The following is a 24,681-nucleotide window of genomic DNA, read 5'->3' as shown; positions in this document are numbered from 1 at the left end:
GCACGCGCGTGGCTCCCACTTTTTTTTATGTGTGATGGAACCAGTTTCCAGTGGCTCTTTTGCTTTTTCAGGTTGCCGACCCCTGGACTAGACCATCAAGACCATGTTGCTCCCCCACACATTGCAAGCAGGAAGCATTTGGGAGCTTCAGCACGGATGTATATGTGTAATGGTTGTATTTTTATTGAGCTTTGAAGCTGTTTTAGTTGATTTTTGTTTTAATGTATACCACTTTGTAACAATATTTGACTCGGATCAATACATTAAGTTCTTTCTCTTTTAGGCTACTATCCTTCTCTTTATGTCTTCTCAGACAAAAAACTTTCTCAGTTCTCCTGTTCTGGCACAACTTTGGTTTCATTCTATTGGTGGCATGGGCGTTTCTTTAGACCAGCATGCTGGCTGGGTAATTCTGTGAGTTGAGTCCACATATCTTAAAAGTTGCCAGGATTGAGAAGCACTGCCATAGATATTAAGGACATAAAGGTCCAACATGTTTGCAACATTTACTTTCTAGGATATGCTTCATTCAATGAAACCTCCTTAGGCTTTTAAGCTAAGTGTTCAAACTCAGGGCAAACTCTTTTTAAACGATTAACACTTGAATAAAACATTACATTTTAAATATCAGCTTTGGCAAGGTCTTAAACAAATACTAAATTGTCAATTCTGTTCTTTTTTTTCCTTTTTCCTAAAGTACTTCATTAGAGGTAGGAACATGTTGCAAACCAAGTGAGTAAAGAGTGATGTTTAAACCTCATTCACCCCTTTGCATAGTTTCAATCAGGATTGGTCCCACATTCTTACTAGCAGTACAGATTACTTTAGTAGGAATGGGGATATTCTGAGAAACGTTATATTGTAGAAAATGCTAAAGTACTATTTTGGATTCTCACACTCATATATGCCCATGTATATTCCTTGAAACAATATTCTGCATTCATATTGTAGTGCTAATAAAACATGAATTTTGATGATTGCTTGTTTAAAGAAATCATACCCAATACCTATAAATTTCCACTGTAAATAAGCCCATATAGAGATAGCGGGAGGAAGCATTTCCAAGAACTTTTATTGAAAATCAATTTTCTAAAAATGTCTGCTCAGATCATAAGGAGGGGGCACATTCTCTTGTTAATCAGTTACACTTTTAATCAGTTCATACAGCTAATCAATAAATCATAATGTTTAATTTAAACTGGATTAAAGTTATTTGTTATGCAAATAACAAAAAAATCTACATTTAAACGGGTTGAGTAAGGGTTTTTTTTAAGGAGAATTTGTGTTTCTTGAATATAGCTGGTGAAATGGAGGAATTTATTACAGTATTTGTTTTGACATACAAAATCTAGCATACAAACATGTGATATACAGTTGCAAGAAAAAGTATGAACCCTTTGGGATTATGTGGAGTTTTGCATGAATTGGCCATAAAATGCACTCTAAACGTCATGTAAGTCACAACAATAGAAAAACACAGTCTGCTTAAAATAATACTACACAAATATTAGCTGTTGTCATGTTTTAATTGAACATAACATGTAAACATTCACAGTGCAGGGTGGAAAAAGTATGTGAACCCATAGCCTAATAACTTCTCCAAGAGCTAATTGGAGCCAGGAGTGAGCCAACCTTGACTCCAATCAGTGTGATGATATTGGATGTGTTGCCGACAGCTGTCCTGCCCTTTAAAAACACACACCTGTTTTGGGTTTACTGGTCTCAAGAAGCACTGTGTGATGTGAACCATGCCTCGCAGAAAAGAGCTCTCAGAAGACCTACGATCAAGAATTGTTGACTTGCATGAAGCTGGAAAGGGTTACAAAAGTATCTCCAAAAGCCTTGATGTTCATGTGTCCACGGTAAGACAGACTGTCTACAAATGGAGAAAGTTTAGCACTGTTGCTACTCTCCCTAGGCGTGGTCGTCCTGTAAAAATGACTGCAAGAGCACAGCGCATAATGCTTAATGAGGTAAAGAAGAATCCTAGAGTGTCAGCTATCTCTGGCACATGCTAACATTTTTGTTGACACATCTACAATAAGGAAAACATTAAATGACAATGGAGTACATGGGAGGACACCACGGAGGAAGCCATTGCTGTCCAAAAAAATATTGCAGCACGTTTGAAGTTTGCAAAAGAGCACCTGGATGTTCCACAGCACTACTGGCAAAATATACTGTGGACAGATGAAACCAAAATTGAGTTGTTTGGGAAAAACACAACACTATGTGTGGAGAAAAAAAGGCACAGCACACCAACATCAAAACCTCATCCCCACTGTAAAACATGGCGGAGGGAGCATCATGGTTTGGGGCTGCTTTGCTGCCTCAGGGCCTGGACGGATTGTTGTCATTGATGGAAAAATGAATTCCAGAGTTTATCAGGACATTTTGCAGGAAAACATACGACCATCTGTCTGCCAACTGAAGCTCCGCAAAGGTTGGGTGATGCAACAGGACAATGACCAAAAGCATACAAGTAATTCAACAAAACAATTGCTTCAACAGAACAGAATACGCCTTCTGGAGTGGCCCAGTCAGAGTCCTGACCTCAACCCGATTGAAATGCTGTGGCATGACCTTAAGAGAGCGATTCACACGAGACATCCCAAGAATATTGCTACACTGAAACAGTTTTGTGAAGAGGAGTGGTCCAAAATTACTCCAGATCGTTGTGCAGGTCTGATCTGCAACTACAGGAAACGTTTGGTTGAGGTTATTGCTGCCAAAGGAGGGTCAACCAGTTATTAAGTCCAAAGGTTCACATACTTTTTCCACCCTGCACTGTGAATGTTTCCATCTTATCTTCAATTAAAACATGACAACAGCTAATGTTTGTGTAGTATTATTTTAAGCAGACTGTGTTTTTCTATTGTTGTGACTTACATGATGTTTAGAGCGCATTTTATGGCCAATTCATGCAAAACTCCACATAATCCCAAAGGGTTCACGTACTTTTTCTTGCAACTGTACATAACACATATGTCATATACATGACATATATACATGACATGCAAAATCTTAAATGATTTATGTTAAGGATAGAATTGTCTTGTAGAACAGAATAACAGGGTTATTCTCAAATAAGAGACCTGTGTGATTCAGGACAAATAGTTGCTCAATCTTCTTTTGAAAACCTCCAGTGATGAAGCACCCACAACTTCTGGAGGCAAATGGTTCCACTGATTTGTTCTCATTGTAAGGAAATTTCTCTGTATTTCTAGGTTTAATCTCTCTTTAATCTTACACCTTCTGTCTTCCTTGTCCTGCCTTCAGGTGCTTTGGAGAATAGGTTGACCCCCTCTTCCCTGTGACAGCCCCTCAAATATCAGAAGGCTAATTCACACCTATTTTGACTTGTATTCCTACTTTGTCTCCCACAGTACTGCTTTTGATAGCTTGGAGTATTTTTTTCGTTTGCATAACGACATATGCAAAGAATGAATTACCGTAAGCAGTTCCACTTTCCTTGCAATCTTCTCCCATAAGTGGACCAATTGTTTCCTTGACTTTTTTGTTTTTTATATGTTGAAAGAACCCTTTATTATTATTTTTGACATTTGTTGCTAGTCTTGGTTCGTTCTGAGTTTTCTGACTCCAGGAAACTTGCAGATTCAAGCTATTTGCTGGCATTTATTTGGTTTTAGTTTTGTGTCCCTCGTTCTGTTTTTTGTACTTGTCCTTTTTGTCTCTCAGTTAATTAGAGGGTTCTTTATGAAGCCATGCTGGTTTTGTCTATAGTCTCTTGTTTTTTATTCTCAGTAGTATTGTAGTAGATGGGGCTTTTAGAATCTAATTTTACAATCTCAGTACTTCTGTCTCATTTATTTATTTATATTTTATAATTCTTAACCACCTATCTGTCTTGAAGAGGGTCTCTGGGTGGTGTACAATTGAATCAAATTAAACATTAAAATCAAAATAATGTGTTCTTCCCCACCCACCCTCCCGTGCAAGGCTACACAGCCAAGTTTTGATCCCTTTGTGGAAGGCCAAGATTTTGGGGGCTTTCTTCACCTCTGATGGCAAGATGTTACATAATGCAGGGTCAGCAGCTAAAAAGGCCTTCCTAGATCCCACCAGTCAAATCTATTTTCTGCTTACAGATTTTTCTTTGCAAACCTGGCCATTTCCAATGAAATGAAATGTGTTGTTACCATAAAATGTATTCTCCTTCATTTTTCATACCCAGTACCTTCCAAGATTTTGAATTTACTAAGGTATTCAGTGTGATTTCAGATTACAAGAAATGAATTGGATCAAAGTGTTCTCCCTTAACTGCCTCTGTTGAATATATGACTGCTAATAAATAATGCTGGGAGAGACCATCCCCAACCCTTCCACTCACACTTTATCTGTTGTAGAGGCTGATGCCATTTAGACATATGCTGGGACTGAGGTTTAACAGCAAAGTTAATTTTACATTTCTTCCCATGTTAGCAGTAGGGATCTGTTTAAACTTCATTAAAACTGCCAAAATTGCATAGAACTACCTTTTGAAAAGAAGCCATGGTATTTTCCATTAACTTCAAAGATTCCCTGAAGGGCAAAGTATTTCTCACTCATCTAATGATGTCCTCAGTCCCCTTGTATACTGCATATTAAAAGGTGCTGCTGCTTCCTCATCACAGGTTGTGTGGGCAACCTGCAGACTTTCATTTTTTAGCCTTTGGAATGTCCTCTGATTATGATTGCTGAAAATGATCATGTTTCCTTCCATTTTGAGATTGAGGACTGTTGAGAACTGTAGTGTTATCAAACCATATCATGTGAATTTTTTAAAGTAAGAAATTCCCCAAAAGTTATTCCCAAATTTTGGCCTGCCCAGAGGTGATATCACCTTATCTATTATGTAGCCTCCTCTGTTGCCTACCCCGCCTTGAAATCCTGTGCATCGCTCTTACCCTTGAAAGTTCTTCTCCTATGCTAGAGCGGTTAGAGCAGGGGTCCCCAACCCCCAGTTCGTGGACCGGCACCGGGCTATGGCATACCAGAAACTAGTCTGTGCAAACGAGCAAAGCCCCATCCGCAGGATGCAGACAGTACATGAAACCACGCCCCGTCCGGTCCGTGGAAAAACCTCTCTCCACGGAACTGGTCCCTGGTGCCCAAAAGGTTGGGGACCTCTGGATTAGAGGAGTTGCAGTGTCAGCAGTATAGGGCTTTGCTTACTCTCTGTAAGGCAGATTTTTTAAATGGACAGTTTTATAGTATCAATAAAAGCCTAAAGACATGTCATGCTAGAATTCTATAGAGAATTAAATGGATAGAACTCTCTGCCAACAGACAGAAAAGGCTGGAACGTGATCTGTGCAATCAGCCTGGTTTTTCCTTGATACAATAATAACAGGTCTAGGACTTTTAGGCACGGACCCTTGGCCACACCTCCTTTGCTTCCCACCTTAGCCCATTTATGGGTGTGTGCAGGTAAAGCCACAGCTTCTGATGGGGATGGTGGCAGGCCAACCACCCATTGATGTCACACTGGCGTGGGCGCCACACCAAATGGCCAGCCTGAAACTGCCCCCCTGCAATCGCCGCTCTGGCCCTGCCATTCCCCTGCGCATCCTCCCACCTCTGCAATCGCAGACACTGCCCTGGCCCTGCCTTTCACCTGCACTCCCTCCGACCCCCTGATGTTTGCCTGCCGAGCCTCCCCACAATGCCAGAATCCGCACTGGCCTTGGTCCTCCTCCTCCCTTCTTTTGTTTGTGTTGTGAGTCAAGCTGTCATTGTGAAGCGCCCTTGAGGCGCCCCTCTGTCCCTTCCTGTTCCCCCCAACACACCCTCGCCTGTCTGCCCCACCCATTGGCCCTGGTGACTGCTACTTCTGCCACCACTCCCCATCCCTCCAGAGCTGCAAGGTCCCAAAACTTTTGGAACAGCCGCAGCACTTTTTAAAAAAATCTTGCAACCCCTACAGCCACTGCGATTGCCCATTGCACGCTGCCCCTGCAGCACCATGACTTCTTCCTGCCATCTGATTGGCTGGTGGCTATTTGTCCCTTGCAGCCAAAGGATGCCTCAGTGAATGGGCCAGGAAGAATGGTGTGGGGCAGAGGGCCAAGGGCCCATTGGCCAGGGAGAATGGCTGGGGGAGGACCAGCAGAGAAGGAAAGCTGGCTGCAAATGGGCTGAGGTGGGAGGCGAAGGAGGCGTGGCTAAGGGTCTGTGCCTAAAGGTCCCATTCCAGTAATAGTGTTAACTTCGCTCGTTCCCCTTGCCTCGGCCACTGTGCCAGCAAGCATCATTTTGTTAGTTCCAAATTTTTTTAAAAAGTTATCCTTTTAGAAGCATATTTTCACTCTGCAAATTGTATCTCAGTTTTTAAAATTACAATGTTAGGAAAATAGAACCAGTAAGATGTCAGAAATTTAAGTTCAGATTACAGTTTGGTTCAGTTGCAGTTACCTATTTTCTCAATTGAGTCCTGAACAAACTTGTGATCAGTTTCTATCTCTACTTTTTATCTAAAAACCACAAATTAAATGTATGCTTCAGAGTAGAAATCTAAATATCTAGATATAAACTGGTTTCTTCTATATTGCCAACTCCAAAAACTGTAGAAGGCCATTCCTATTCACATCTTCAGTGGTTTTTAGTGGATATTTCTATTAGTTCCTCTTTGCAAAATATATACTGTAGTGTAAATTATATTTTGTATATACAGCTAGTGCTTTCTTCAGAGGTTTAAGCTCTCTGTAAACAAATGCACAAGAAAAGGATTTTTGGTTCTTTTGTAAACCAATTATGGTGGGGGAGCAGCGCAAACTACTACATTGTACTACTATATACCGGCTTGAGAAATTAGCTGCTTAAGAAAAAAAGCAAACTTTTATAGATAAGATTGGAGGGACTATTAAAGAAATACATAGTATCATACCAGTACCATCAGAGGTAATTACAATAATGAATGTAAGATTTGACCATAACCATAGTGGTTTAACTGTCATGAAACATTCAGTACATTCTGTAGAATTATAAACATGTCAGCCATTCTTTAAAAATTAAAAGATGTAAATTCTTACTATTCTAAAAGAAAAGGTTTACAGTTTTTTACTTTCAGACTCAGAAAAAGGCAAAAATCTGGATAGTGCTAGGTTTTAAGAATTGGAGTATTAATTATTCTCACAGGCCTGTATAATATATTTTCCTTACCTAGTTTTCTTTGTGAACCCATTTTTTTATTTCATCTGCAAACTTCAACCAAAAGTGACATTTAACCCGAAAGTCTGCAAACTCCGTATCATACAAATTGAAATGTGGAAATATTGCTTATTCCATGCTACTGTTAAAATTTTGATATTGTGCTATGACTTAATTAGCTCATAGAAATATGGTGATATCCAGAATAGGGCATTTTCTTCTTAAAAATAGTTTCAGGTACATCGCATTGCAGGTGAGACTTACGATAAAATACCTTTTTACGGTCTTCATTGATAGTACTATCACAGAAACTGTCTAGAGAGTGGACAAGGTTATTAACTTCAGCAGGAAATGGAGATTTGTCCTTAATATACATGCATAATTGAATTGACTATGGTATGACGCTTGGGAGATTACCTATGCAGAATGAGAAAATGATCTAAATTTTAAAAATCCGATGAGCAAGAGAAAGTAATTTTGGAAGCTGCTCTTCTTTCCCTTTATTTATTTATTTTTAATATAAGCTTAAGTACAGAGGTCTGCATCCTCTTAGCAATGGTTAATGAGTTTGAAAGTACACTATAAATTGAAAAAATGAAAAATCTGAAATTACAGTGTGTCACTCTTTCCTACAGTACTTATTTTTGAAAATGCCTCTACAATGCATACTGTTTCCTTGAAGACTTCAGACTCACATTAATAATGTTTCCATTTGTATTTAATATATTTACCAACTTTCCCTCTTTACTGGAAATAATCCACATTTTCTGATGTTCTCTTTTCAGTAAATCATTGTTCCTTTTTTGACCTTGGCATTTTATGACTTGCTAGGTTTATAATTCCTGTTTCCCTAGGTCAATGTTGATCCAGGGTATTAAAGATTAAAAATTTAGGTTTAAAAATTAAATCTATTAATGGCATTAGCATCAAGTATAAATTTCTGTCAATAAGAGTATCATGTATATAGTAACCCTGATTGTCAGGAATACAGACTGTTGTCCATCTCTAAGAGTATTAACCCAAAATTATCTAGAAAGTATCTTTAAATATATGACAATGGATATTTATGGTTAGACTGCAGATAGTACATTTAATGTAACTAATGTATTTCCCTATTTTTGGAAATATTTTATGGTTTGGGATTATCATAAAAATACTAGCGCTGTAATTACATGATTTTCTATTTTGTATTACTGCACAGTTGAAAAGGCTTTGTCTTATTTTTTTTTATTTTAATTCCATTTATATCCCACCCTTCTCCGAAGACTCAGGGCGGCTTACAAGCTTAGCAGTAGCCTTCATTCTATGTATATGCCTGCTTATTAGGGCTTTCACACACACCCCAAGCGGCATTATTACAAAGTCAGCTTAATTGCCCCCAACAATCTGGGTCCTCATTTTACCTACCTCGGAAGGATGGAAGGCTGAGTCAACCTTGAGCCTGGTGGGATGTGAACCTGTACTAATTGCAGGCAGCTGGTGTTACTTAAGGAGGCAATATAATTTTATAGTAATCTTTGGCTTATGACTGCTGTTTAATGATTTTCCAAAGTTACAATGGCATTGGAAAGGGGGCTTTACAACCTGTAAATCACTTCTAGCCATCATAAATTTTACCATTCCCCTCCTGCACAGTCACATGATTACACTTTGGACGCTTGGTAACTGGCTCATTTACAACTGATTGCAGCGTCATGTAGTCACATGATTAGGCTGGCTGTTTTTTGCTGGTTTCTCCTTTTGCTGTTTTTTTGGTAAAAAGTGAATTCAGGAGAATGGATTTAGACTTAAGACCATGTGATTTGTTTAATACATGATTTAATGCTGTAAAAATGGTCATAATATTACATCTGGTCTTGTGGGTACCTTGACTTAGGACCATCACAACCTATGACCAAAATTCCAGTTCCAGTTGCCATCGTAAGTCAAGGCAATTATAATTAACAAAATGAAACTATTAGTTATTAATGGTTAAATAATAATAGTGCTATTTGTAATATTTTTTCCAGGCATTGCTTTGCTATATTTGCATCTATATGAGGTATATGGAGACCCATCCTATCTTCAGATGGCTCAAGGATACATAAAGAAGAGTCTTAGTTGCTTGACAAAGCGATCAATCACTTTTTTATGTGGAGATGCTGGACCTTTGGCCGTGGCTGCAGTTGTATATCATAAACTACACAATGACAAGCAGGCAGAAGATTGCATTGCTCGGTAATGTCTCAAAATATTTGAGTAAATGCTCAGTGACACCTTAAACTCTTCATGATATGTATTGCCTTACTTATGGAGAGAGAAAGCTGTTTCCACCAGAAGGTTGATCTTTGCAGTGCAACATCTATTATTTCAGACATAATAGGATGATGAATAAAGCTGTCATTCTTAACTAAATTATAATATTTAGGAAGGGAAGTACATTTGTTTTTATAATGATTAATTTTGACAGACTAGACTAGATAGAGAAAACACTGGTAAATTGCATAGGTTTTCCTTGAACAATAATCTGAATTTAAAGTTTCATTGCTAATTGTTTTTCATTCAAATATGTATTTCCTATTTATATTCTGCTAAAATATTCAAGTCTCTATTGTTTAAAGCAATGGTATATGAACAGTGATATTTCTGAAGTCGGAAAAATGAGGACCCAGATTGTTAGGAGCAATATGCTGACTATAAACCGCTTAGAGAGGGCTGTAGAGTCTAAGTGCTATTGCTAAATGCTATTAGTGTTACCACTTTGTCCTTTACTTTCCACATATTCTGTAGTTCCTTCTTCAGGCCCTGTTATTTGTCCAGCTTCTACTCCTTCTTCCTGGTGTTGCTGTCACTTGGGACTGCTACATATAACATCACCACTGTCTTCTCGTCCTTATCTACAACCACAGTGTGTGGTTTATTGGCTAGTATCTGCCTATCTTTCTGGATCAGTCCCACAAGATCTTAGCTCACTTATTCTCCATCACCTTCTGTGGAATTTCCGATCTGGACTTTGGAGACTCTAGCCCATATATTGTGCAAATGGTTATACACAATGCTAGCATAGTCTCATATGGCTTGTTATAAACAGAACTGGAGAGATACACATTCTCTATAAGAACTGTATTTGCCATCGCGGGTGCCGCAGATGCTGGAAGACAAACTCTATCTTCTGCGTTTGATTTCGTTCCACTGGGGGACCCTGGAAAGGGTCAGAAGATGCCCTGTAGGGGTGACGACCAAGGAGGGGACCCTCCAAACTGGCGGAGGAAAGACCGGCCATAGCAATATGGCTCATCACCAAGCTGCAGACAGCCGAAGTCAAAGTTACCATCAAGCACGTCTAAAGCAACGCGGATGAAACTGAGTGAGATCTGATCCTCTTTAAAATCCTAAGTATTTTCTTTTCCTGCAAAAGCTGCCCAAAGTATTTTTCCCCCTGTGAGGAGAGAGGGAAGGGAATTTTTGCCCCACCCTCTAAGAATAGCGGTGACTGACTACCCAGGGGAGTTAAAGCACTAAAAGAACAATTTCAATCTAATTAGATGTATATGTTTCTGAAACTTGGGTACCAAAAGTTTTCTTATTTTTACTGAAGACTTTTGTTTTTATCTACAAAAAAATAAAACTGGAAAAAGGATTATAAAAATTTTGGACTTAAAAAACTTTAAATGGCATCAGTGACATCTTGTGGTGACATTTGGTATTACAACTTGTTATTGCCTAAAAGAGACTTGGCTTGAAGCCCAGACTTCAGATAAAACTCTTTCAACCTTGATAGATACCACCTGTGAGAAACTCAGCTGTTAAAGAGAAATTCTGGGCGGCATAACTGACCTGCTTGAACTATGAATGTAAACTTTTGCTGACTTTCAGAGTTATATGTGGGGAATTGTTTTCCTATTTCTTTATCTGAGGAACATTGGTTATTATATGAGATGAAATACCTTGGACTATAAAATCTTATTTGACAAACAACTTCTACTATAAAGACTACCTATAAACACGTGAAATAGAGGTCCCATACCTAGTTATAAAATTATTTTTACCGTCTGATTTTAAAGTCCTCAACTTAACACTGTCATGGTTCTGACTAATGAGACAGACAAACATATTATTAAGAGAATATGGATGAAGATCAGGAAAAGATCCTGTCCATGTTGAAAGCAATACATGAAACTATTTTTTCAGCTTGTGACAAAATAAGACCCAACATAAAAGAACAATATGCCAGCTTAGGTACACAAACCCAAATTTTGACTACAACCAAAGAACTAACAACGCAGAAGATAACAGAAGAAGTGGAACAATCAAATACTAAGACAGAGGACTCAATTGACCAACAAATACAGTTAATGGAAAATCCAGAAAAGGGAGTGACAATACTGAAAATGGAAAAGACTTTCTATATAAATCAGAAGAAATTTGATGAGAAATAAGAAGAACAGATTTAATGGAAGATAAACATATCAGGACAATCATGAGGAACTGGAATAACAGGGAGATGATCTAATGAATACAAATGGGCTAGCCGTTCCAAAAAAAATGGCAACTAAATGGTCTCTCTTATTTCAAATAATATATATATTATAATAGAGGGAGATCTATTTTGATGATTTAAAAGCACTGACATGGAAGGCTAGTTGGCAAAGGAAGAAAGCCAGAATAAGGATGAAGAAAATTGGGGTTTTGATTTATTAGAGGGTTAAAGGGAGAAGTTGAGATAAGGGGAATTTTGGTCATTAAATTTAAAATATTTGGAAATTAGTTGAAAATAAGGATTCTATTTGTTTAATATTTAAAAATTAGACTCAGAAAAAAATATGAATAAGTTTGATTTATTGATTAACCCAGAAAATATATATAATGGTTTTGATTTATTAAAGGGGATGCTGTATTATTAATTACATGATTTAATATGGTGGGAAATAGATAACTTTTAGGAAATGGAACAAGACTATACTCTGATAAGATGTGTATTTTGAATATTAGATTCTGTTATGAATTGAGATAAGGGAAAGTTTGGTTACCTAAAGCCTGGAAATTATAAATATCAAATGTTAAATTTGAATGTTGATGGGAAACTAAAAATTGGGAAAAAATACCAGGACATTGATTGTCTATAAAGATTGAATGTAAAAGTAATTAAGATATGTATAAGCTAGAAAATTATTGGTAAATGTAACAATGATGTTTTTACTTAGTTGATATAATAACTGTATTAGCTTAAATACGAGATAGTAGAATTTAATAGGGCCACAGTGGGTTAGGACGCTGAGCTTGTCGATCAGAAGGTCGGCAGTTTGGCGGGTCAAATCCTGAGTGCCACGTAACAGAGTAAGCGCCTGTTACTTTTCCCAGCTTCTGCCAACCTAGCAGTTCAAAAGCATGTAAAAATGCAAGTAGAAAAATAGGGACCACTACGGTGGGAAGGTAACAGCGTTCCGTGCGCCTTTGGCATCTAGTCATGCTGGCCACATGACCACAGAGACGTCCTCGGACAAGCGCTGGCTCTTCGGCTTTGAAACGGAGATGAGCACCGGCCCCTAGAGTTGGAAACGACTAGCACGCATGTGCGGGGGAACCTTTACCTTTAGATATTAAGGTGAAAAAGAGAGGAAATATTTGAAGTTGTAACTTGAGATTTGTACTAAAGTTTTTGCATGTTATTGAACTATTCATTAACCCAGCCACCATATTGCTTTTTAAATACCTAAATGTAAAATTAGAAAATTAATAAAATAGTATTAAAAACAAGAACTGTATTCATGTATTCTTTGTTTCATTATATGTTGTTATATGTAAATTACTGAGAATTTATCCTGAACACAGAAGTGTATAAATTCAACCAGTCAATCAATATGGGGATTATGAAAATGGATGCTTGATAAGTAAAAAAAATTGTTGCAGAAAACAAGGTTGAAAAAGATATTAGGTGCACTGTGAGGAAAAATGTAGAGGAAGAAACAATTAAGAATAAAGACTTCAAAATCACAGAGTGATCTTGATGGAAAATAATATACATATTTTTGAAGAGAGCTAATTAAGGATAATATAATGTATACATAGTCCTCGACTTACAACAGTTCATTTAGTGACTGAAGTTACAAAATCACTGAAAAAGATGACTTATGAGCATTTTTCACATTTACAGTCATTACAGCAACCCCATGGTGATGTGATCAAAATTCACATGCTTGGCAACTTACTCATATTTATGACAGTTGCAGTGTCCTGGGATAATGTGATCCCTTTTGTGACTTTCTAGCAGGAAAAGTTAATGTGGAATCCAGATTCACTTAACAATCATGTTACTAATTTAACAAATGCAGTGATTCACTTAAAAACTGTGGCAAGAAATGGGGCAAAACTCACTTAACAAATGTCTCACTTAGCAACAGAAATTTTGGTCAATTGTCATAAGTCGAGGACTGCCTGTAATGTAATGTAATGTAATATATATCATATCAAATATCATAGCAAAATAAACTATAGCACAATTTAAACATGCTTATAAAGGTTTCTCAGCTTGGGAGTAGGGGGAACTTTTCATGCCATTGAATTATAAAATCTAATAGACCTTTTTCCCCCCCAAGCTTATTGCATCTGCCCAAACCAGATCCACGAATCCCTGATGAAATGCTTTATGGACGTATGGGTTATTTATCTGCTCTGCTGTTTGTGAACAAACATTTTGGAGAGGAAAAGATCCCTCAAAATCATATCCAACAGGTACTTATCCTTTTTTTTGTATCCTGTGCTACTTCGATAGAAGTAGTCCTTGATGTACAACTACAGTGAGCCCAAAATTTTCACTGCTAAGCAAGACAATTGTTAAGTCAGTATTGCCCCATTTCACAACCTTTCTCACTACAATTGTTAAGTGAATCACAGCAGTTGTTTAGTAACATGATTGCTAAGTGAATCTAGCTTCCCCATTGACTTTACTAGTCAGAAAGGTGATCACATGACCCCGCAACACTGCAACCATCATAAATACATGCCAGTTGCCAAGCATCTGAATTCCGATCATGTGACCATGGGGATGCTGTAGCAGTCATAAATGTGAAAAATGATTATGAGGCACTTTTTGAACAGTTACTAAACGAATATCTTTGTAAAAAAAAGTTGGAGAAATATAAGAGCAGAAAGTTGTGGTTTTAGTTTATTATTTTTAATAATTTGTAGCTTGGTCTGCTTTGCTGTGGGTTGCTTAAACTTTCTGGTTTTCATGATTCCTAATTGCCCAGCAATTCTTAAGTGACTTACAATGACTAAAGAAAGTTAAGAAGATGGAGGAGCAGTGCTTTTTTTGTAAAAGAAAAAGGTGCTGGAACTCACACATATCATACAACCCACCTTGCCTATCCTACAAGGTTCCATCCAAAAAAAGGTGCCGGAACTCTGTTCTGAGCGTTCTATGACAAAAAAAGCCCTGCAGAGGAGCAAATTATTAGAAATATATTTGAAAAATCTTTAAATAAAGCCCATTAACTATGCTCCAAGGATGTAAAAAAAACTTCTCAAACTACTTTTGAGATGCAAATATGTGTAGAGAGTTGCCAAACCACCAAAGCAATTTTACAAGTAGCTGACAATGCAGAAGATTCAATTGCAATTTTGGAATATAAACCTGATGCCAATTCTTATTATGATGGTTTAAATATAAACCTCCCAATTGAAAGAAGAGCTCCAAGAAAATCTACAACTTTTAAAAGGAGAAGTTTGGAACTTTTTCCTCATAGATATTTACAAGATTGAGAAATCCTTGAGAAAAAGGGAGACGTCAATGCTGCTAACATTGGATGTTCTTGCTTTGACAACAGATGGAAATGCAGCCATTTTACTCTTTTGCTTCTAGAGTTAGTTGATGCTGGGAGGGGGAATGTGGATGAGAGTCCAGTTAGTCATAGCAATAATAACTCAGCCATGGGAATCCAAGGTTATTGCGCCCAGAGTTGATAAAGATTTGGTGAGCTAGGGAGAAAGACCACGCTTCAAGCTAATTGGGGGATGTGATTTATGACTATTAATTGGAGGAGGGAATTGTGCTTTGTTACTTTGTGTTCAGGGGAGAGGAATTCAGTTTTTGGCTTTAACTATGTAGTGCCGATACTTTGTTCTCGAATCAAAGATTCTTTAAGGTAAATAATGCCTCGAAGTTCTTTTGAAGAGTTTCATCTGTTAGAACTATGACAAGAATTTTATAACTACTTGACAAACATTCCAGAGAAGAAAAAGACTTTATTCCTTGAAGACAAGCTGGAAGGAGTGACCTAAATTTAATGAGTCAATTAGAATTAAGATGTTTATTAATTGGATATTTGTAATTGAAAGAAAGTCTTAATCTAAAGTTTGAAAATGTATTTTTCCTTTATATATAAAATGCTTAAATAATTCCTAAAGTTTGTAAATATTATTGAAAGTGTATTTGAGAGTATCTGTGTTAAGAGAAAGTTAGAAAAAGATGTATTAGTTTAAAAAAAGTTTAGAGTTTAAAAAAAGATGTATGCAAAAAGAAAAAAAATATTCTGTGAGGGTAGCTTGGAAGGAGTGATCTAAATTTAATAGTGAACTATAATATGCATGTTAAAAGGAAGTTAAAAATGTATTAGAAAGTTTTGATTTTAGAAATGTTTTTAAAGAAAATTTTAATGTTTTAAATGGATAAAAAGTATTTTTCTCTTTAAGGTTAAAGAATCTGAAAGAGTACAGTGAATTTTGTTGTCATAAATGGTAATAGTTTATAAAGACTGTTAAGTGCAAATAGAAATCCATATTATTTCCACAGCAAGGAAGATAAAACAAAAATGGTTAAATTGATTGCTTTATTCAAAGAGGAGAATATATTTAATTATGTTTTTTTATTTGGATATCACTTCTGGACTTTGTGCTTGTGATATAAAAATGAAACTTTGGCTTTGGTTTTGCCGATTAGATAGATTTGTTGTTATAGAAATGGCTAGTTACATACTAAGGTGTAAAAGTAAAAAGTTGAGGTTATGTTATTTTGCACCGTGCTACAAAGAGTCAGAAGTCAACACTTTTTTTCTTTCTTTGTACCTCATATTTTCTTTCCCCCTCTTTTTCCTTCCCTTAATTTCCCATTTTTATTTTTCTTTGTATTTTGTATATTGATAAAAAGTGTGTGTGTGTGTGTGTGTATGTAAATTTTTTGGATTGCTAACAATTAAAGGGAGATTGATATGGCCATTTCAAACTCATTTGTTCTCATCAGTCAGCCATACCCTTCTGAGATTCGAACTTGGGCCGATTGCACATTAGGCAGTTGTTTTAACCTCTAGGCCACAGGCTCTTTCTCGCTTTGCTAGCTGAGAGGCAAGGGAGATATGTGTTAAGTATTTGTTAAGTATTTTAGAATACCTTGCCAGGCCCAAATACAGGCTAAACCTTATTGCCTGTATCAGCCATATCAGTCTCCCTTTAATTCTTTGTTAGCAATCCAAAAAATTTACATATATATGTATATGTATATGTATTTTTTTGGATTACTAACAAAGAATTAAAGGGAGACTGATATGCATTTCAAACTTATTTGTTCTCATCAGTCAGCCATACCCCCCCAAAAAATTACACAAATATGAGCTGTCACTGCTGTGACTACTGCCTGTTGATGGCCTTGGGTTAGGCTGAAACAGGAAATAAGATTTGTCCCATGTTTGGGGCCTAGCAAGGTAATCTAAATACTTAACAAACATTTAACACATACCTCCCTTGCTTCTCAACTAACAAAGCGAGAAAGAACCAGTGGCCTAAAGGTTAGAACAATTGCCTAAGGTGCAATCGGCCCAGGTTCGAATCTTAGAAGGGTATGGCTGACTGATGAGAACAAATAAGTTTGAAATGCATATCAGTCTCCCTTTAATTCTTTGTTAGCAATCCCCCCCAAAACAATTTACACAAATATGAGCTGTCACTGCTGTGACTACTGCCTGTTGATGGCCTTGGGTTAGGCTGAAACAGGAAATAAGATTTGTCCCATGTTTGGGGCCTAGCAAGGTAATCTAAATACTTAACAAACATTTAACACACACATATATATAGAGAGAGAGAGAGAGGGAAAGAGAGAGAGAGAGAGTGAGTCATAAACTAATGGTTGTAAGTTGAGGACTACCTGTATCTAGAAACTCTTTCCACAGTTAATAATGCTAACCCCATTTTAAAAAATCGGCCAAAATTTCATAAAATTTCCAGATCTCACATAATTGGCCAATTCTACAAGATTTGAAGAGTATAATTACAAAATCTCCTGAGATTTGGAAAGGTCTGATATTTTTTTTTGAGAGGGGAAGGGGGTTCCTGGAAATATTTAAATATAAATTAAATATTTATTTATTTAAAAATGCAACACTGTTCCTTAAATACCGACTAGCATGATAGTTGTAAGTTAAGAAAGTTATTTATTCAAATTGCACTTGGCTGTGAACAGGTAGAGGTGTAGATTACATAATCATTTTATCTGTGAAACTCCTGTGAGGCAGTTTCTTAGCAAACCTCATGGAGGGATACTGGAATATTTAAAAGTTCAAGTCCATCCTGCTATCTAAAATACCTAAAGTAAATTATTGTCATACTTTTCCCCTTTTATTTATGCCGGCTATAAAATTTTGAAGCAAAGCCATTATTATTTCTGATTTCTCCTATAGGTCTGTGAGGCAGTTGTGGCATCCGGTGAGAATTTAGCCCAGAAGCGGAACTTCACAGCTAAGAGCCCACTCATGTATGAATGGTACCAGGAGTATTATGTAGGAGCAGCCCATGGTCTAGCAGGAATCTATTACTACCTGCTGCAGGTGAGAGGCATCCTGCAGTAAGGAAAAGGTCTGTTTAGAAGTGTAATGCCATTCATGTAATGGCTTAGGTATGGCCAGAGATTTCATCACCATTAATGTGGCACAAGTTGTAAAATAAAATACTGTGAGTTTGCAAATGGGGCAAATATTCTTTTTCCACTGAAATTTATATCCTGTGTGCAAAATAGAGTCCACTGATAGTTACAACCGTATGCCAAAAATATAACTAAGGTATTTTAAAGTTTTAAATAGCAGTACATGAAACATAAGACCTTATTATGAAAACATAATAAACTCAATATTTTAACTGAATTTTTTTTTAAGATTAAAACCTGAAAAAATAAAAAGGCTGCCATAGTCAGAGCACTTTGCTTTGATTCCCCTTCTGCTAGCTTTTTCAAATAATTGGTAAATGATACCTTTTTCTTCTGCTTTTAATATGACTTTAATAGTACTCTTCTGAATTATGATACTCCTTTTTAATAAGGTAAATTAAATCTTGCTGTTACTTTAATTTGTTATTAGGGATCAAGAACTTGGGCATGCATATATTATATTTAATGTTTGGAATATTTTACAGTCCCCTTCAGAGTCAGACAATTTAGGGGCAGTCGCATCCTTTGTATTTGTAAGGCCATGCATAAACTCAGATGAAGTTGCATCTTATAATTGATTTAAGATCATGTGTATTTTCTTATTTCAGCCTGGGCTTGGTGTGAGTCAAGCAAAGTTGCATAACATGGTCAAGCCAAGTGTGGATTATGTCTGCCAGTTAAAGTTTGTCTCTGGCAATTACCCCCCCTGCATCGGAGACAATAGAGATTTGCTGGTCCATTGGTGCCATGGTGCACCTGGTGTTATCTATATGCTCCTTCAGGCCTATAAGGTAGGTAGTAACAACTAGACAACCGAACAAGATTTTATCCCTTCCTGTCGGATTGTTTAAAATTTCTGTTCTAACTAAAATGGATATTAGATGTCTCTGCCATGCGTTTTGATGGTCTTGCTGTTGTGTAATAGCGACAGCTGGTAGTGACATTCCTTCCATTTATCGCTCAAGAGATCTTTTGAAGGAAAATGACAAAGTCTTTCTGTTCTTGTCCCAGAGAGATTGAATAGCCGCTAATTAGCAAGAATATGTTGGCCCTTTTCTGTCTCATCCTTGAATGATGGAAGAAGCTGCCAATAATAAGGAAGACAACAAAATGTTGCTTGTTTTCTCAGGTGTTTGGGGAACAGAAGTATTTCAGTGATGCCTTGCAGTGTGCCGATGTGATATGGCAGTGGGGGTTGCTGAAGAAAGGATACGGGCTGTGCCATGGTACTGCAGGCAATGCATATGCCTTCCTGGCACTGTACAACCTTACTCAAGACATGAAATACCTCTACAGAGCTTGCAAGGTGAGCACATGTTTCACATAACTTTAATTATCTGCCTTGAAAGACCGGAAAATGGACTTCTTATTCTGATTTTATTTATCTGGATTTTTAAAAACCCCACAAACTGTTGGGGAAAAAAGTTAGCAAGTTGCTTGGGATTCAGATCTGCAGACCTTCTGAACTGCTACCTTTTTTTACTTTATTTGGCAAATATGCAAAACATGGTTTACCATTGGAAAGTTGTTGGTATTGTAGATTTCATACACAGAAGCCACTTTAGTTAATCTATGATTCCCCTATTAGTCACAGCTTAAAGTGAAATTACCTCTTTTTACCGTATTTTTCCGGCATATAAGACGACTGGGCGTATAAGACGACCCCCTACATTTCCTGTTAAATTATAGGGTTTGGGCTATACTTGCCGTATAAGACTACCCCTCTTCCAACGCACACCAAATATAAATTTAAAAACATCAGATTTGATTTTAATATGGTAATTTTAATTCAAATGCTTATGACATGCAGGTACTTAGTAGGAAAACTGTCACTTATAAACATAAGGCTGTTTGTCATCAAACATGTAAACATAAAACAGTGCAAGTGGATTAAACTTTTCCTAATTCACTCTAAAGCTTTCCCTGCGCAGACCAAATGGGAGATCCGCTCCAGGTTTTCCAGCCAGCCCACCCAGTTCCTGAGTCAAATGTGTCCTTAGACCTAAGCAGCTGCTCTGGCTGCTGCATTCCCCACCTGCCTTTCAAGTTGGGATAGACTGCAGCTGCTCTTCAACTTTAGAAGGAAAGACGCCCAGACCCCAACCTGTAAAAAATCACAGACTGCAGCTTCTTCTCCAATTGGTCCTGCTTTCCCTGCGCAGACCAAATGGGAGATCCGCTCCAGGTTTTCCAGCCAGCCCTGTCCCTAAAGTTTCAGCACCTGGCGTATAAGACGACCCTGACTTTTGAGAAGATTTTCATGGGTTAAAAAGTCGTCTTATACGCCAGAAAATACGGTATTTTCTTTTTCCTTATATAGTCACAGGCTTTGAATTTTGGTGGTAATGGTAATTGAAATTTATTGTCAATATTCCATGCTTTTGTAGGAGAAAGAAGTTACTTTTATCATTTGCCCTACCGTATGTTTATAAGTGACAGTTTTCCTACTAAGTACCTACATGTCATAAGCATTCGAATTAAAATTACCATATTAAAATCAAATCTGATGTTTTTTAATTTTTATTTGGTGTGCGTTGGAAGAGAGGTAGTCTTATACGGCGAGTATAGCCCAAACCCTATAATTTAACAGGAAATGTAGGGGGTCGTCTTTTACGCCCAGTCATCTTATACGCTGGAAAATACGGTATTTTCTACAGCCCTTTCAATCTTAAATAAAAACCTGCTCTGGAGGATATGAGGTCTTCTAGTACAGTGTTTCTCAATTTTAGCTATTCTGAGGTAATGAGCTTAAATTCTCAAGTTCCCCAGCCAAAATTCTAAGGCTTGAAGTCCACCCATCCTAAAGCACAAGAACAATCAGGATTAGGAGCCTGAATGTGAAGAATTCGCTCAGCCTTCTTGTCTAATCTGCCTACCCTAAGCTTTCTTGTCCCATATGTGTGCTTCTATTCAGCTTTTGGGCTTGATTTGTGCCAAAAGGTGGCTCTTCCTTCCCAAGCCCAGCCTGGTTTTCTTTTTTTTCCAGTCATTTTTTTTAGTTTTCCTAGTTAAAATGTTTGCAAAATACGTAGAAAATACTTGCAAAACAGTTGCAAATATACTGCTAGCAGCAGGTAAAGTTCTTGAATATTCTATATGTCCAGATTGATTGATTTTCAGTATTAGCATATCTTGAGACATATCTTGTGAATTGAATTAATGACTGTAAGAAATGATCCCTACAAAAAATTACTTATACTAGATAAAAGTGTGCTTTTTTTTAGTTTGCAGAATGGTGTTTAAGTTATGGGCAACACGGATGTCGAACACCAGACACTCCTTTTTCCCTTTTTGAAGGTAATAGTCACTTTCCTTTCCTCTTTTCAGAATCTTAATGTTTTGACTGAATAATAGTAACAATTTGGCTTGGATAACTAAAATATTGACTCATACATTCAAATATCTGCCTAGGCTAATAATGGCATACATGTGGATCAAATCAAATTATTTGCAGCTAACATTACATTTCTATATGTAGCTTCTTGCATCAGTTGCCCTCCAGATGTGTAAGAATTATTTATTAGTTGAGATTGCTGGTATATACCGTAGTTACCCCAACCCATCTAAAAGTGTTCATGGTTAAATAAGGCTTCTGTTAGAGCAGACAAATGGGTTGTTGTTGGAGGGGGAGGGTAGAAATCTCTGACCTTACTAAAATGGGTTTCAGCTGCTTCTTTTGCTTATCCATGACAGACTGAAACAGAAAGAAAAAGCATTTGAGGACCTCAAAGTCAAACTGACGAAAAGTAATTAAAAATATAATATGGACTTCTCTGTCCCTCTTCCATATCATATTGGAATTGATCATACTACTATTAGCACCAACACTTATATAATACTTGAAATATTTTATATTATCAGAAACTGTTGTATTGCAGATACTGAGAGAAAGTGTCCCTCCGTAAGGTTTTTGGCTAGTTAATTGCACACCTGAAATTAATTGTTCAGAAACTGTCCTGTTTCACCGTTCCATCTAACAGTCACTGTGCAACACTTTCAGTTCATTCTTTATTTAGAAATGTTTATTACATCTAGATGTTTGCTATTTCACTATTACATAAGTAAATCATTGCAAAATACATGTTGTCTGTTCTTCTAAAGAAGGGGTGTCAAACTGCTGGCCCGCAGGCCAGATGCATCACACCAAAACCGTGCCCACCCCATTGCCGACAATGGGGGAAAAGTGATAACGTTGCGACACGTCACGTGACATCACGAGTTTGACACCCGTGTTCTAAAGCAATCGTCTTCCAACCTAGGTGCCCTGCAGATTAAATCCCCAGATTTCTTTAGCTACTATTGATATTTGCTAATAGTTCTGGAAATTAAAGGCCAGGTATCTGTTTAAGGATAATTATTGTTGTCTGTTGTTTTTACAGGAATGGCTGGAACAATATATTTTCTTGCTGATCTTCTGATACCAACCAAAGCCAGATTCCCAGCTTTTGAACTATAAATTCCTTCTTAGCCAATACTAAATACTGACAAGAAGTTGGTGCACTTCAGTTCTTTGGAAAAGGCAGATTAAATAGGTATTGTCTTGTTTCTTGGCTAGAAATTTCAAACCTTAAGGGGAGGAGTATTAATATTTACATTCTCTTCTATGTGTGATCTACTTTTAAAAACTATTAGTCTTTTGTCTAAGCATTCTAGGTTTTATTGAAGGGGGTTTCCAATTTGACTGATGTTTTTTGGAAGATAAAAAGTATAATATATTTGGCAATCAATTATTTTGCCTTGTTTATTAGCTATAGGACAAATCTTGAAATTATTATCTGGCAGGAAATATTCCTTGTGTTGGGACTCCAAGACACAGCAAAGGCTATGGCTAACACAAGAATTTATCAGCACCTTTTCTGAAACATATATCCTTCTGATTTCTCTGCACGTTTGTTGTTAAAGCAAATGTATTGCTTTTATCAGCAACTTGTCACCAAGTGTATAACTGCTAAGCTTGTAAGCCGCCATGAGTCTTCGGAGAAGGGCGGGATATAAATGGAATTAAAATAAAATAAAAAAATAAAAATAACTCTTGGATGAATGTCCCTGTCTTCAATGAATGCTTTAAAGCTGTTTATAGCACACTTTCAAAAGGAATTGAATATGTTTGGATATATTTACTGTTGCATTTTTCTTATCTGTAACAGATTAGAATAATTTGGCTTATAGGACCTGTCTGAAATCTTTTTGTGAACAGCACATATTACTCAGTATTTATCAGAAGCTTGTAAACTAATAAATCTATTATATAAAAAAGAATTTACCAGTAACCTAGTATTAGCTTGCATTAAGGTAAAATGTCAACTGTACTTCAGCTTTAAAAAAGGCTGAAATGATTCTTCTCACTTTGTTAAATTAGCACTTGGCTGATCTTGCGAGGCAAGTACTGAAATATGCATTTCATATAAAAAAGAGAGGTAGTAGCTGACTGCTTTGCACCTCCAAATGATTATAAGAGACTGTTCTGTACTTCTTGCATCTTAAGAGTGGCATAAGTGACTTGAGACTGCAATAGTTACCAATATGAACGGGGAAAAAGGCATTGTTACCTGGATGTTCATCATAACTTTCAGACAATAGTATTCAGTGTGTTGAATATTATCTTAATACAAGTATCTTGTTCATTTGACTTTTAGGTACATTATAAGCTCTGTTTATGTGGAAAATTAGTTTGAAGTCTTTGGAACATACTCTAGCCTGCTTTGTTGCTAAGGTTCATTGAATTAAAACTGTTTTAGACAAAAACCTTGTTTCATGTTCTTTGTAAATGTCATATGTATATACATACATACACACACATACATGGAGAGAGAGAAAATATAATAGCCCTTTGAAGGAAAGAAATTCTACAAATGGTCAGAATACAACTCTGCTGTATAAATTAAAGATGAACTACACAAGAATCACCCAAGTCACCTGCAATTTTTGATAACCATGTGGACTTAGTTGTATAGGTTTTTTTTGCTGCAATAACATGGCTTGTTATTGCCATGTTTATGCATACAAAAATATGTACATATACATCCCACTATTCCCTTTTGGGATAAGCAATAAGATGTCTCACGTATAGATACAAGCAAGTGTGGCCTATTTCTGTTTTTCTGAGGTAAGCCAAGTTGGTTAAATGTTGCTACCCTAAGTTGTTCTTCTATCAAACTTGACTCTTTTAGACTGGGAGGATATGCCCATCTTGTTTTCTGTGCAGCCATGCAAAAGTAGATAAGATCACAGAACATGGAGTTGCCATCTATGAAGAAAACCAAGGTAATCTTTGAGAAAAAGAGATGGAATTACAATAAGCTGCAAGGGAGGCACCCTTGAGTACATTTTAATCAAGCTTTGAATGTAGAAATAAGATTGCTCATACATGATTGTGGAACTAGAAAGTAGGAATGGGGCAGTGCTGAGAGTAGAAGAAAGTGATCCATAAATGAGATGCATAAAGAGAAGGAAAGCATGGATCATCAGGCTACCCTCATGGGTTCAGAAAGGAGCAAAGCAATGGGCCAGAAGAGTAGGCCTTGCTGTTTTGTACCTAAGGAATCTCCAGAGACAATTAGCCAAGTGACTGAGAGGGAAAGGGAGAAAGATGCATCTCCCGCTGCCTTGAGAGCCACTGTGCTGGAATCAGTCTGCCACCTTTG

The 24,681-nt window shown here is 37.0% G+C and overlaps 1 protein-coding gene across 6 annotated transcripts in view; it reads left to right on the top strand.

The window, feature by feature from the left end:
- Positions 1-24,681, top strand: part of LANCL1 (LanC like glutathione S-transferase 1) — a 50,658-nt gene that overhangs the window by 7,975 nt on the left and 18,002 nt on the right. For 3 of the 6 annotated variants that reach the window (XM_083354891.1, XM_083354893.1, XM_083354892.1), the window contains exons 4-10: positions 9,159-9,366; positions 13,725-13,860; positions 17,796-17,942; positions 18,646-18,828; positions 19,167-19,343; positions 21,262-21,334; positions 22,417-23,782. In XM_083354891.1, coding sequence (XP_083211017.1) covers positions 9,159-9,366; positions 13,725-13,860; positions 17,796-17,942; positions 18,646-18,828; positions 19,167-19,343; positions 21,262-21,334; positions 22,417-22,493 — 1,001 coding nt within the window. In that variant the 3' untranslated portion in view covers positions 22,494-23,782. Of the gene's footprint in view, positions 1-9,158; positions 9,367-13,724; positions 13,861-17,795; positions 17,943-18,645; positions 18,829-19,166; positions 19,344-21,261; positions 21,335-22,416; positions 23,783-24,207; positions 24,269-24,681 lie in introns of those variants that run through there. The other 3 variants (XR_014491475.1, XR_014491476.1, XR_014491474.1) reach the window with 3 other exon arrangements.

Source organism: Vipera ursinii, assembly GCF_947247035.1.
Source record: "Vipera ursinii genome assembly, chromosome: 1".
Taxonomy (NCBI): domain Eukaryota; kingdom Metazoa; phylum Chordata; class Lepidosauria; order Squamata; family Viperidae; genus Vipera; species Vipera ursinii.
This window is presented reverse-complemented; position numbering and strand designations above follow the sequence as displayed.